Source organism: Podarcis gaigeae (assembly GCF_964106915.1).
Source record: "Podarcis gaigeae genome assembly, chromosome: 9".
Classification (NCBI taxonomy): Eukaryota; Metazoa; Chordata; class Lepidosauria; order Squamata; family Lacertidae; genus Podarcis; species Podarcis gaigeae.
In genome coordinates, this window is record NC_139685.1 from 67,082,858 (window position 1) to 67,096,879 (window position 14,022).

General features: G+C 44.7%; 1 protein-coding gene across 1 annotated transcript in view; it reads left to right on the forward strand.

Moving 5' to 3' along the window:
* Positions 1 to 631: 631 nt before the first annotated feature.
* SCD5 (stearoyl-CoA desaturase 5) overlaps positions 632 to 14,022 on the forward strand; it is a 42,534-nt gene continuing 29,143 nt past the window's right edge. The window contains exon 1 of the mRNA XM_083756801.1: positions 632 to 1,205. Coding sequence (XP_083612927.1) covers positions 959 to 1,205 — 247 coding nt within the window. The 5' untranslated portion in view covers positions 632 to 958. The remainder of the gene's footprint in view (positions 1,206 to 14,022) is intronic.

A 14,022-nucleotide genomic window follows, 5' to 3' on the forward strand; every position in this document is an offset into this window, starting at 1 on the left:
GAGCAAATTTAAGCTGGCGGGTGATTGGGGTCCCAGGAACCCTGTAAGCAAGTTGTGGTGGGTTGTGTTGTTTTTCTTTTTTGTATGGGGTTTTGTTTTGTTTTTCCAAAGGAGAGGAAGGAAATCTGGAGCTTTGCACAAAAGATCCTGGGCTTTACCTCCCTGACTCTACCCCTAACAATGGCCCCAGTCAGCTAAGAGCAGCAACGCTAAAATGCACCATTTAAAACAGTGACTAAACTGGGGTCAACATCTCTTTGAACCCAAGGCCTTAAGGGAGAAGTCCTTTTGTTGTCGGCTGCATGTGCTGAAGGGTTTTAGATACCCATTCAGCAATTTAACACACACACACACACAGATCCCACAGCTCCCACACAAAGACCTGGGGGTGTGTGGGCCTTTTCTGCAATAGGTTGCCTTTGAACGTGCTATATATCAAACGCACCTTTTTTTGTTGGACGGAGACTATATCTCTCTATTCAGTCTGGCCAATGTGTGGCAATAGTAGACAGGGATGCTGTGCATCTCTCCCCCCCCTTTTAAGAGCGCCGCATCTGATTCTGATTGGCTGTAACTATGCAGGTCTTTTCCTCTCCTTCTCTTTCTCCCTCCCTCCCTCCCTCTTTTTTTCATTCTCTGTTGCTGTGCGGAATTTGGCTCCGGAGCAGCAGCAGCAGCATGGACGAGAGGCCAGCAACAGATGCTGCTGCCGCCGCTGCCCAGCGACCAGGCTCCCGCCGGTAGACCGTAGCCTCAGAGCAAAGTGCTGGGAAGGAGGAAGGGGAATCTTTAAAAAGGAAAGGGGGTTTTTATTTATTTTAAAAAAGCAAACTCAGAAGTAAAGGAAGGGAGAAACCTGAGCCTAAAAGAGAGAAGGAAAAAGGGGGGTAGTGGGGAGAGAAACAAGAGCCAAAGTAAAAGGAAAGAGAGGGCATCTCTCCCCGCCTGCCCTTCGGCCATGTCCAAGCCCGGAGCCGGCGGCGCCGTCGAGGAAGAGGCCAAGATGTCCCTCTCTTCTTCCTCCTCCTCCGGCGAGGGGAGAGATGGCAGCTCCGCGGATCCTGAGCCCGAGAGGAGCCCCGGGAAAGTTGGGCAGAGGCAGGAGATCGTCTGGAGGAATGTCATCCTCATGGCTCTGCTGCACGTCGGGGCGGCGTATTCCCTGGTCCTCATCCCCAGAGCGCATCTCTTCACCCTGATGTGGGGTAAGTGGCTCCCCTTCTCACCGCCACCCCCCCCATTCCCCCCATCACCAGAGATTTCAGTGTTTTTCCCTTTATACAAGGGATGTTGTTGTTTTGTCTGCCTATTCCCTAGGGGATTAATTCATAATGCAGCCCCCCCCCCCCCGTCTGGGTTCCTGACCCCCAGAGGACCAATTGTGTGGGTGTGGGTGCTTTTCTCTTTTAAAAATGATATATTTCTCGCCCACTTCGGTGCTTTTGAAAGTTCTGCATCCACCCCACCATCCCAAGCTTTGGGCTGTTGTTTCCTTTTGCAACATCAAACTCTGTCGATGCACCCAGTTGCCACCCTCTGCTTTGTCCTTTGAACATTTCCGAATGTCAAATGCGCTCCCCGATTTTGCTGCTAGGTGGGTAGGAGCGCGGATATGGAAGGCAGCCCATCCATTAAGCACCTTGCTTGTTTAGACAAAGGAACGGCTCATAGGTATGCACTGTGCAATAGCTGGTCTTGTGAACGCCCACTTCGAGATTGCACGGGCTGTGCTGGGTGAGATACAGGCTGTAGCAGCAGCTGAGTCGCCCTGGGGTAAAGCAGTGGTAACTTATATGTATATAGCTTCTCTTACAAGCATGTGAGTGGGGAGGGGGTTTCTGCATGTGTTTAAGAGGGAGGGAACTCAATGTGTTTGCAAAGGATTCTAACAGAAAACAGCATTAAAATCACAATGCCAGGAACTGGAGGCCCACTGCAAGACATCCTTCTACTGTTCTGGATGCAAGATTCAAAATGCAAAGACTTCTTTATAGTGCAAGGAGTGGTCCGTGGTGTGCTGATCCTATAGGTTCAAGGGATTTTAAAGTAATTTGCATTTAGGACCAACGTGTTTAAGTTGTCTTGTATTTTTGACCCGTCAACCTGGATCCAGCTTACTTTGTAGGGTCACTTCTGTTATCCTCCGTATGAAAACCCCCCCCAAAAAATCACGAGCAGGGCTGAAGAAAGAGAGAAGCGCTGTCTAACCAAGGTGCTGGACCAGTGCAACGATTGAGAATTGTTAGGGCTTAGCATTGCACAGGATCAGGCCACAGTGGTCCCAAATAGATGCATTCCCTGAAGCGACAAAAGATTATTCTCCCACTCTGCCTTGGGAAATCACGCTCTGCCTGGTGTGTTCGCATCGCCTTGCTTCTAATGTATCTTGCACAGAGATACGGTTTGCCCGCTTCTGCTAGAGCCTGAAGTGAGGATTCGGTGTCAGCCAGTGTTAACCGCGGAAGCCATGTTCACCAACAGCACTCTCATCCTTAGAGCGGACTCTCCCGCCCCCTTACACCAAGCAAGCTGCAGGAAGAAAATAGTTTCTCTGTGCATGAGCAGTGTGCTTTTCCCTTGCCACTGGATGCCTGCAAGCAGTTCTCGTGCATCTAAGATTATTATTATTATTCCTTATTCAGACGGTGCTTTGCAGACGGATATAAGCACAATTCAGTTCCTGCCCCGAGGAGATTACAGTCAATACTTATGCAATAGGGAAAACATCAAAAGGGAGAGAGGTGGAGGTAATAAAAAATAAACCAGGGCTGTAGTCCAAAACATTGGAGAAGGATGAAGGAAAAAAATTCAGGTGCATGCTTCAGGTTTAGTTTTAGTTAAGGACGAGACTTAAGAGGCTCCGGGTGAAAACTTTAATGGCAATGGCGGTTTTTATGGAACAAAATGAAGGAGACAGAACTTCCAGGTGAGTGAGGACCTTTTCCCAGTAGCTTTTCAACCCCTGGCTTTGCTGCTGGAAAACTAAGCACAGCCCAATGTCATTGCCTGCAAACAGTTCCCCTTGTAATGCCCTCTGGCGCAATGACATTGTGAACCTCATCTGACTTGCCTTTACCCTTCTCCTCCCATTCTCAGCTGTATTCACCTGGGATCTTTTCTCGAGCCCAGCGGCTCCAGAGCTGCGACACCAGAGGCTGCCCAGTTTAATTTCCAAGCCCTCTTTGTTTCTTCTGAGTAGACCTCCCTCACCCGCCCCCTTCCACTATCACGTGCAGAAATGGTGAAGCTTAGAAAAAGTCTCTTACACACCGATGTTTCCAAATGCGAAGACTGACGCTTCATCCTCACATTGAATGCTTGAGAAGCTTTTTTTAAAAGGTCCTTTTTTAAAAAAAGGAAGAGTGATAGTCAGTATGACAGCTATACTCTCTCTGCAAATCAACGCCATTTTGCTTCTGCTTGTATTCTATTCTATTGGTAGTTGAAAAGTGATTTAGTTGGTGAACAGAAAGTTGCACATTCCCCCTCTCCAGTAGTAAAGTGCACTGCAAACTCACTGTATTTTTTTGAGGGGGGGGGGAGAGAAACAGCTGTTTTGCTTGCTGCAAAACTACCTCCACCAAATCCTTTGTGTGGACTAGATATTGTGCTATTGCCTCCGAATCAGTCCTAGAGGAATGCACAACAAAAAGCCTCAGTACCCCCATTTTACAGATAGAGGAAGCTGAGTCTGTTTGGTGAATCACTCGCTCAGGGGACATCCATCAATATTCTAGCTAAATAGGAATTTGAACTCCGGATCTGGCATAAGGTGTCACTGGCATGGTGACAACACCCAGCTCTGCCTCTCTTTTTCATCTGAGTTAGATGAGGAAGTGGGAGTATTGAATCAGCGTCTGGGATCAGAAATAGATTGGATGAGAGGCGATAAACAGCAGCTTCGGTCCTGACAAGACAGATGCATTATTTGGTGCGTGTTTTGTCTAACCAGGAGAGAGATGTTCAGCTTGTTCAGGGAGGGGCTACAGCCCCCCTAAAGGACCAAGCTGGTAGCCAGGGAGTGCAGGTAGTTCCAGTTTTGTCAAGCAAAAGGCAGGACCAGCACAATATATTTTACTGCTTGAGGCAAACGACAACATGCCCGCCACAATCCCAAGTATGGAAGCCAACTAGATTGCCACCTGAATCTGACTTCAGCTCTGGCAGTAACATTCAAGGGCACCAAACTAGCTTACTGTCATGGACTGGATGGAAGCAGAGGAATGGGGGGCGGGCACCAGCTGGGGAACCCCCAGGGGAAGAAGGCTCAGAGCCAGGGGATTGGTGATGGGATGACGATGAGTGGTCAGAGGGAGAAGAGGGGGCAGACCGGGAGGAGGAGGTATCAGAAGCTGGAGAGGCAACAGGCTTTAGTGAGCAGGAAGAGGCTAGGGCAGAAAGCAGTCCAGAACCAGAGACAGGAGAGGCGGGGGACCAGGATACAGAGACGAGGCAGGCTGCTGAAGAATCCAGGGATTCTCCCCCTCCTGCTGCGACCAGATCCCCTCTCTTCTGGTCTCCCAGAACACAGAGAGGAATTAAGAGGGTGGAACAATGAGAGAATAGACGAAGGAACCTGAGATTGCTTGAGAAGGACCTGGGAGAGGAGGAGCTTTAGAGAGCAGTGGGAAGGACCTTCAGTCCTTGTAATTGCCTCACTGGGGCAAGATCGATGGGGAAGGCCTGCACTGTTTTGGTTTCTCTGAATAAAGCATTCACTTCACTGACTCCAGGACGACATCCACTTTTATCTCCCCACCCCCATTTTATGTTGTTATTTCTATGTATATTATGCTATGGCCACATGGCTAATGCAATAAAATCGAATGAGGAGACTCCAGGTGATCTATTGCTGACTTATGCCTGACTCCTGATACTTACTGAATGCAGGACAAGTAATTCTGGCACACAGAGCTGTCCTCTAGCTGAGGGAACAGCGAGGGAGAAGGGAGTGGCTACCACTGCCCCCCCCCCCCAGCATCTGCCACCTAAGGCAGTTGTCTCACTCTGCCTAATACTAGGACTGGCCTTAGGAAGAGGGCCTCTATGACGTAAAGCACTTTTCAGCAATTAAGGCTGCTGCACCAGTCTCCACAGCTCTGCACAGACCTCCCCATTTGTGGCACAAAGTAGTATTTCTCAATAGGGAAACTTTCTCGCTCATCCTCAATGTGCTGCTTTCGATCCAGAGTGATTCTAGAACTTGCCGTCCACAAGGTGGGTGTGGCTACTCGAGACCTATTTGAAAACCCTCCCCTAAATTAAGCTATTCGCGCATTCCCCTCCCTGCACATGCCCCCCCCCCAGCTGAATGAAGTGGAAGGTAGTCATTGCCACTTTGTTATTTGTTATTTTTTATTTATTCGCCCACCCACAGTGTCCTTTTGCAGATGTGGATACGTCCCTGTTCCTGGTACCGCCTCCATATCTTTTCAAATGGGGACACTGCGGGGTGTAACACGGAATCAATCTTCACTGAGCTTTCATTTTCAGAATGTGAAATTGAGAAAACTGAGAAAAGCACTTTGCAGGGTCATAAAATATGCTGTAGACCCCATGTGGAGCATAAATTTGTGTGCATGCAGCATTCGTGGACAGAGATAGCCTGTCCAAAGTTACCCATATTCTGGTAGCCTCCAGATTTGAGTACAGTGGTACCTCGGGTTAAGAACTTACTGTATTTTTCGCTCTATAAGACGCACCAGACCACAAGACGCACCTAGTTTTTGGAGGAGGAAAACAAGGAAAAAAATATCCTGAATCTCAGAAGCCAGAACAGCAAGAGGGATTGCTGCACAGTGAAAGCAGCAATCCCTCTTGCTGTTCTGGCTTCTGGGATAGCTGTGCAGCCTGCATTCGCTCCATAAGACACACACACATTTCCCCTTACTTTTTAGGAGGGAAAAAGTGAGTCTTATAGAGCAAAAAATATGGTAAGTTCTTAACCCGGGGTACCACTGTACTCAAATCTGGAGACTACCAGAATACAGTGGTACCTCAGGTTAAGTACTTAATTCGTTCTGGAGGTCCATTCTTAATCTGAAACTGTTCTTAACCTGAGGTACAACTTTAGCTAATAGAGCCTCCTGCTGCCGCCGCGTGATTTCTGTTCTCATCCTGAAGCAAAGTTCTTAACCTGAGGTACTATTTCTGGGTTAGAAGAGTCTGTAACCTGAAGCGCCTGTAACCTGAAGCATCTGTAACCCAAGGTACCACTGTATTGCAATGCATTTTTATAGAGCAGCCGCCTTTGAGAACATCTCAGAAACTTGGGTTGGTCTGAACCATGGCTGCTCCTGGATTACTGACTTAGAGGTACATTCAGATGTTGCATTAGTTTTCCTGATTATGCCAACCCTTCTGTTCCATTTTCTAACATTCCTTTCCCACTGCGGCACCTGATGCATTGTGGAACTGTGGCTTTTTGACTGATACAGCGATGGCACATTGCGCTAAATTTCATTCACACCAGCGGGCATGTTGGGGCACAACAATGAACGTCGCTACTCCCTCACCCTTTCTGCCCCTGTAGGCTTCTGCTCCCCCATGAAAACTGCAGGAATGCTGGTACAATATATATACCGCCCTGTAGGCTATAGAAGCAGTGATATATTGCTGAGTTATGTCTCAGCCAGAAAATATAGCCAGAGACATTTTGGCAAATTTGAAAGATCCAACTGGACAGACATTTTACCCCTGATAAAGAGGACGTAGTCAGAAGCATTGCTAAGTGCAGAAAAAAAGGAAAACCAGTTTCCCTAAAGCCTCTTCTTTTGTTCTGCTAACGGAGAACATTAAGAATTGCCTTGCTGAATCAGACCATTTTATTTCCAAGATTAATCAGCCAGATGCAATGTTGGCACCAAGATTTGGACACGGCACCCTGTCTAGACCAGGAAGACTGCACCAAGTGGGAACATCGTTAGGGAGAGTGGACTCTGGCAAATCACCAGCAGAGCTGACCTTAGGAAGATGCTTCTGGGCCCTTTCAAATAAGCTATGAAGGTGACTTTCGAAGTTCAACTAACTTCTTCTTTGTTTTTTGTTTTTTTTAATAAATATTTATTAAATTTTTTAACAAAATACAACAAAAAAGAAAAAACACAAAACAGAAAAATACACAAAACACAAAAATAGATAAAAATAGAAAAAGAAAGAAAAAATCCATTATTTTTTTTCTAACTTTGAAGCTCGTATCCTTATTTTCTTGACCTCCTCACACCTCCCCCTTTTGTATTCCCATTTACATAATCAAATCAGCAAACCCTTACCCTCTTTCCATTTATCATCTTTAACTTTGTACCTTAACATATCACAACTCCAGTGTTTTCATCCATAAGCTCATTTTTGCATACTCTTTCTAACTTTGTCACTAATACCACTTATTTTTAATCCAACATCATTTTAACATTCATAAATTTTACACTGTTTCTGTAAATAGTCTTTAAATTTCTTCCAGTCCTCTTCCACCAGCTCTTCTCCCAGGTCTCGGATTCTGCCAGTCATTTCTGCCAATTCCATATAGTCCATTACTCAACTAACTTCTTCTTTGGAGGCAGCCCAAAGTCGGGTGTCCAGAATCATCTTCTTTTTTTTAATACATTTTTATTAGTTTCAACATATAAATTATAAAACATACCACACAATTTATTACAGATACAATCTTATTGGAATTCCATCAGCACCTCTGATGACCTTCCGTCTTATCCACTTCTTATGCATTTCTTAACCTACCATACCCCTTCTCCATTTTTACAATACTTCCAATAATACTCCTCACAGAACTTCTTGCAAACCTACAAATGTCGTCTGGTCATCACAAATACTTTTCAAATAGTTCGTAAATTTACTCCAGTCTTCGGTAAATTTCTGGTCTCGCTGGTTTCAGATCCTTCCTGTTAATTTGTCTAATTCTGCATAGTCCATTAACTTCATCCTCCATTCTTCAATCGTTGGAATTTCTTCTTGTTTCCATTTTTGGGCCAGTAGTATTCTAGCTTCTGTGTCCAGAATCTTACTGCCTCTGAACATGAAGTTCTGCTTGGCTGATGAGAAGCCATGGAGAGAGTTGTCCTCCATGAAGTTGTCGAAGCTTAGGGGCCGTCACCATGGCTTGCCTAAACAAAAAAACGTTTTTAGCAGGTGTCACAATAAAGAATAGTGAACGCTCCAGACTGATGCCAGTTGGCTAGGCAGGGAGTTCCAAAGTGTATCAATAGGCGGGGAGTTCCAAAGACTGATTTCTCACAAATGCAGAATGAGTGGAACGTATAACAGCGCCTGTTCCACAAATCTGAGCAGTTGAATAGCCATATATGGCAGACCTGTAGAAATTCCAGTGATGAGTATATTTGTTTGTCTCTTCATTTATTTATTTATTTTTAATTAATTCAGAGGATGGAAGTCTAGGAGGCCAATCAAATAAAATAACAACTGATAGGATTTAGATATTCCATGAATTAATTCTTAATTATGGGAAGAAATGATTTCCGTTTTTTTTCCTGGTCATTTTGAAACCTGAACCTACAGCTTCATCATTAGGCAAAAGGGAGTTCAAAGATTACGATAGAGTAAGGAACATTCCTTTCTGCAATTTTTTAAAAAGCGAAGGCTTGGTGTTATTTCTTTAGGCTAAAGGGAAAGTCACAATTAATTTACGTTACCCTAAAATAAAGATAAACAATAGAACAAACAAACAAAAGTTACATCGGATTTATGAAGTCCAGTGGCGTAGCGTGGGGGGTGCAGGGGGGGCCGGCCGCACCGGGTGCAACATCTGGGGGTTAGGGTTAGGGGGCCAAATCCATGGGTTAGGGGGCACAAATCCACGGGTTAGGGGGTGCAAATTACTTGCCTTGCCCCGGGTGCTGACAACCCACGCTACGCCACTGATGAAGTCAAAGCATTGTAAAGCAAATGGCAAAGCAGTAATATGCCATAATTTGCAAATTAATAATTTGCATATTTATCATGCAGAGCTGCATTTGAGTGTACAGTATTTGCATTTGTCAAAATAGATCGCAGGTAGCAAAATAAACATCTGGAATGGAGGCATTTTAAGCTGAGTGGCCTCATTCAAGGATGCTGTACAGTACTTACAAGATTCTTGCTGTGAGGAGGGGCTTGAGCTAGCCATCACTTTCATCACCTGTTTATCAACGGTGAGAGAGCCTCTTATCTTTCTGTACCAAAGTTTTATAGTAACTGCCGTTAACTTTTCCTGTGTATGAACCATCCCCATGAATGGTTACTTCATTCATTCGTTTCTTACATTAGATAATAAAAAAGTTTATTCGTGTAATATCTCCACTTGTTCCTCTGGAAAAGTGTCTCATATGCAGGCAGCTCATTTATCCTAATCTAGTCTTTACAGTGGTACCTTGGTTCTCAATCCGATCCGGAAATCTGTTCCAAAACTAAAGCGTTCCGAAACCAAGGCACACTTTCCCATAGAAAGTAATGCAAAATGGATCCATCCATTCCAGATTTTTAAAAACAACCCCTAAAACAGCAATTGAACATGAATTTTACTCTCTAAACAAGACCATTGTTCCATAAAATGAAAGCTATAAACAATGTACCACAGTCACACAATCAATCAGTCAATCAATCAGTAGCAGAACTGGGTTCCACACAGTCACAAAAACCAAGCAAAAAGAGCAGTAAAAACAAAACGCAAAATAAATGGGAAAAACAGACAGACACCTCAGCGTAACACTAAAAATGTAGCACGTTCGGCTTAAAAAAAAAGCTCGCAAGGCGGAACACTTACTTCTGGGTTTGCAGTGTTTGGGTTCCAAGTTGTTTGAGTGCCAAGGCGTTTGAGAACCAAGGTACCACTGTACTTCATTATTCTTAAGCAACAGCAAATTATTGGACATGGGGGTTCCGTGTTACCGGACAGCCAGGTTCTCTGTTTTCTCAAGGCTGGAGACAGGAATCTTATAACCCTTCAGACATGACTGAATTCAAACTCCTATGCAGGCTGGGGGTGATGGGAACTGGAGTCTAATAGCACCTGAAACCCCACAAGTTCCTTATCCCTGGTCAAATCGTAACATCTCCTTTCCCCCTGAAAGAGAAACTTGTTTTCCTTCCAGGAGGAAAAATATTTTCTAATCTCTTCCACCCACTTGCACTCTTGTTGCTATGTCCACGCCTACACTTTTTATTTTGGGAAGATTCTTTCTTGGGAGGTTCTGACACTGTTTTATCTATAAAAGAATTGATCGTTAGCTAAAAACTGATTGGCAGTGCATGAATGCAGATCTTACGTTTGTAATGTACACGGTTTCTACACATTATCTCATATATATATATATATATATATGCAGGTTTTGGTGTCCTCGGGTGTCTTCCCGTGTAAAAGTTGGGGTGTCTAGGCGACGTTTCGACGAGGTCTCACTCGTCATCTTCAGGCTGGTGCTTTCGGCTTCTTGTTACTGGAACAGAGCGGGATCTCAATGTTTGAGTTCCTATAAATACTGTAGAGGGGGTGTGGTGTCTAGCCTCCAATGTTCTGGGCAGAGAGGAAGTTCCCAGGCTAGTGTGCCTTTTCTTCTTTTGTTCCTTAATTACTTGAGAGATACCTTGAGTGATTTCTTGAGTGATATCCTGAGTACCACTTAGGTGGGTCATTAGGTGTGGATTAGTTGCTAAAGTCTTTGTGTCTTGACCTCTTGAACTTTGTGAAGAGTTTTCCTGAGAAGATGGCTGTATTGCACTTAGTTGTGCTTTGGCTTGGCTTCGTGTATAGGGGCGAGCTGTTGTTTTGTGGCTTGTGTCAGCCAGATCTGTGTAGGGATTGCAGGGGGGTGCAGCATCCGGAGGTGCCACCATGGATTGGCTACTGGATGGTGTCAGTAATTCATCTGTGGAGAGGGTCTGGGTTTGGGTCTGGTGTGGTTGATTGGTGTTGGCGTTCTGTGTGCCTCTGGATCTGGTGTCAGTTTTTGTGGGGAGGGCTAATTTCCAGATGTCTGGCAAGCGGGATGTGTCGTCACGCTTGTTCATGTTGTGAGGGTGTTTCTCTATCTCGATGGCTTCCATGATTATTCTCTTGTGGTGATGTTCCGTGTTAAAGAGCAATTTGGAATCTGCAAAATTAATTTCGTGTCCTGTTTCTTTCATGTGTTGGAAAAGAGAGGAAGTTTTTTCTTCTTTTTTGAAGTTTCTTCTTTCTTTTTTTAGCAAAATCCTCCATAAACACAATATCAAAACAGCCTTTTGCACCAACCAAAAAATAGCCAATATCCTCAGAAACCCCAAGGATAAAATCCAGTTGGAAAACCAAGGGATCTATGAAATACCCTGCAAAGTCTGCCCAGCCACGTACATTGGACAAACAAACAGACGAATAAATGCACGTATCGCAGAACACAAGAATGCCGTCAAAAAAGAAGAAAAAACTTCCTCTCTTTTCCAACACATGAAAGAAACAGGACACGAAATTAATTTTGCAGATTCCAAATTGCTCTTTAACACGGAACATCACCACAAGAGAATAATCATGGAAGCCATCGAGATAGAGAAACACCCTCACAACATGAACAAGCGTGACGACACATCCCGCTTGCCAGACATCTGGAAATTAGCCCTCCCCACAAAAACTGACACCAGATCCAGAGGCACACAGAACGCCAACACCAATCAACCACACCAGACCCAAACCCAGACCCTCTCCACAGATGAATTACTGACACCATCCAGTAGCCAATCCATGGTGGCACCTCCGGATGCTGCACCCCCCTGCAATCCCTACACAGATCTGGCTGACACAAGCCACAAAACAACAGCTCGCCCCTATACACGAAGCCAAGCCAAAGCACAACTAAGTGCAATACAGCCATCTTCTCAGGAAAACTCTTCACAAAGTTCAAGAGGTCAAGACACAAAGACTTTAGCAACTAATCCACACCTAATGACCCACCTAAGTGGTACTCAGGATATCACTCAAGAAATCACTCAAGGTATCTCTCAAGTAATTAAGGAACAAAAGAAGAAAAGGCACACTAGCCTGGGAACTTCCTCTCTGCCCAGAACATTGGAGGCTAGACACCACACCCCCTCTACAGTATTTATAGGAACTCAAACATTGAGATCCCGCTCTGTTCCAGTAACAAGAAGCCGAAAGCACCAGCCTGAAGATGACGAGTGAGACCTCGTCGAAACGTCGCCTAGACACCCCAACTTTTACACGGGAAGACACCCGAGGACACCAAAACCTGCATTCCTGTACCCGTGAAAATCTACGAAAGCATATATATATATATATATATATATGTACACACACACACACACACACACACACACACATTATTTTCAACAGTAATTAAACATACTTTTACATCTTATACAACTTTTTGACTTCCATCAATCTCGTCTGAAAATTTCCCAATCTAATCTCTTAGTATACATTTCTTACTTCCTCTATCACATAAGTCTCATAACTAATATGTCTATTCTTTTTCTACTTTGTAACTTTTCTTATATTACTCCTTACAAAACTTCTTGTAGTCCTACTAACATAATTTGTTGATTACAATTGCTCTTCAAATAGTTCATATACTTCTTCCAATCGTCTGGAAATCTCTAGTCCCGCAGGTTTCAAATCCTTCCTGTCATTTTGTCCAACTCTGCATAGTCCATTAATTTTATCTGCCATTCTTCTTTCGTCGGTTTCTACACATTATCTCACACACCCCTTCTCTATCCTGCCTTTGGCCAACCAACAGGCGTTGTCAGAGTTCAAGGAAGCATTCCAGCCAGGCGAAAATACTGAATAAAGGTATGAAGCGTGTGGCTTGGAAAACGTGGGTGTGGCTGAGGAAGGGGTGTGGCCTGGGGAGGATTCCAAGGTCCATATAGAAAGGCGCAGAGGGCCGAAATTGTCTCCTGGGCCTGAAATCCCCCACCTCTGATCTATTGTTTTTCAGTTTCCTCAGACATTTTATGCTGTGTGCTTTCCCTCCTGCAGACGCTGGCTCTAGTACGTCCTCTGGGAAGACGTCCAGTCTGGAAAGGTGCCCTATTCCCACCCATCTCTGATCACCCAGCCTGCCAGTTTAGGTCATAAGTTGGTACAAAATGCAGGTCAGACAGACAAGCTATTCATTCTCCTCTCCCCACTTTAATCTTGGCAGGAGTTTCTTCCACTCAAGGATATATATGGCTTCTTGGAAAAGTTCCCCAGAGAATTAAAAAAAAAAAGGTCGCCACAGAAAATCCATAGGGGGAAGCATCCCAAACGTGTATATGTCCTGACCTCAAATATACACTAATGTGTATATTTGAAGTGTATATCTGAAGTGGAAGTGACTGATTATGAAAAAGTTCTTGGGATCGTGGTGGATAACTCCGTGGAAATGGCCACCCGCTGTGTGCAACAGCTGTGAAAAAGGGGGGCGTCTTATGTTTGGAATCCTCTAACCTAAACCATCTATATACTGCAATGCGTCAACACCTAAAAATTGGACCCACCAGACCCAGATTCCACCCATTCCCCTGACACACCCACACAAAGGCCGAACTAGTATATTGCTTACCTGGAGCTGTGCAGTTATCTCCCCTCCTCTTGGTGTCAATGGGAGGAGAACTGAAAATAAGGTTGAATAGAAAGAATTAGAAAATTGAGGTGTTGGAGCGGGGTGTTTCTGCCCTGCCTGGTGCAGGGAAGTGGAAGCATCTCTGTCACATAATTTCATCACCACCTTAGGATTTCTCTGTTAAGGTCCAAAACAAGGACTGAGGTGCAATTATTTCAGACTCTCCAAGTGTCCCTATTTTCCAGGGTCAACCCCAGATTTACAGAAGCCATCCCGGTTTCTGATTTTATCTGGAATGTTCCACTTTTCCTTACGGCATTCCTATTTTCATCGGAGAAATGTTGGAGGGTGTGGAGTTATGTGACACCCACACCCCGAGCCAAGGAGATAAGTACGTAACTATACAACCTTTAGAAGACGTCTGAAGGCAGGCCTGTATAGGAAAGTTTTTAAATGTTTAATTATGGTTTTATATATG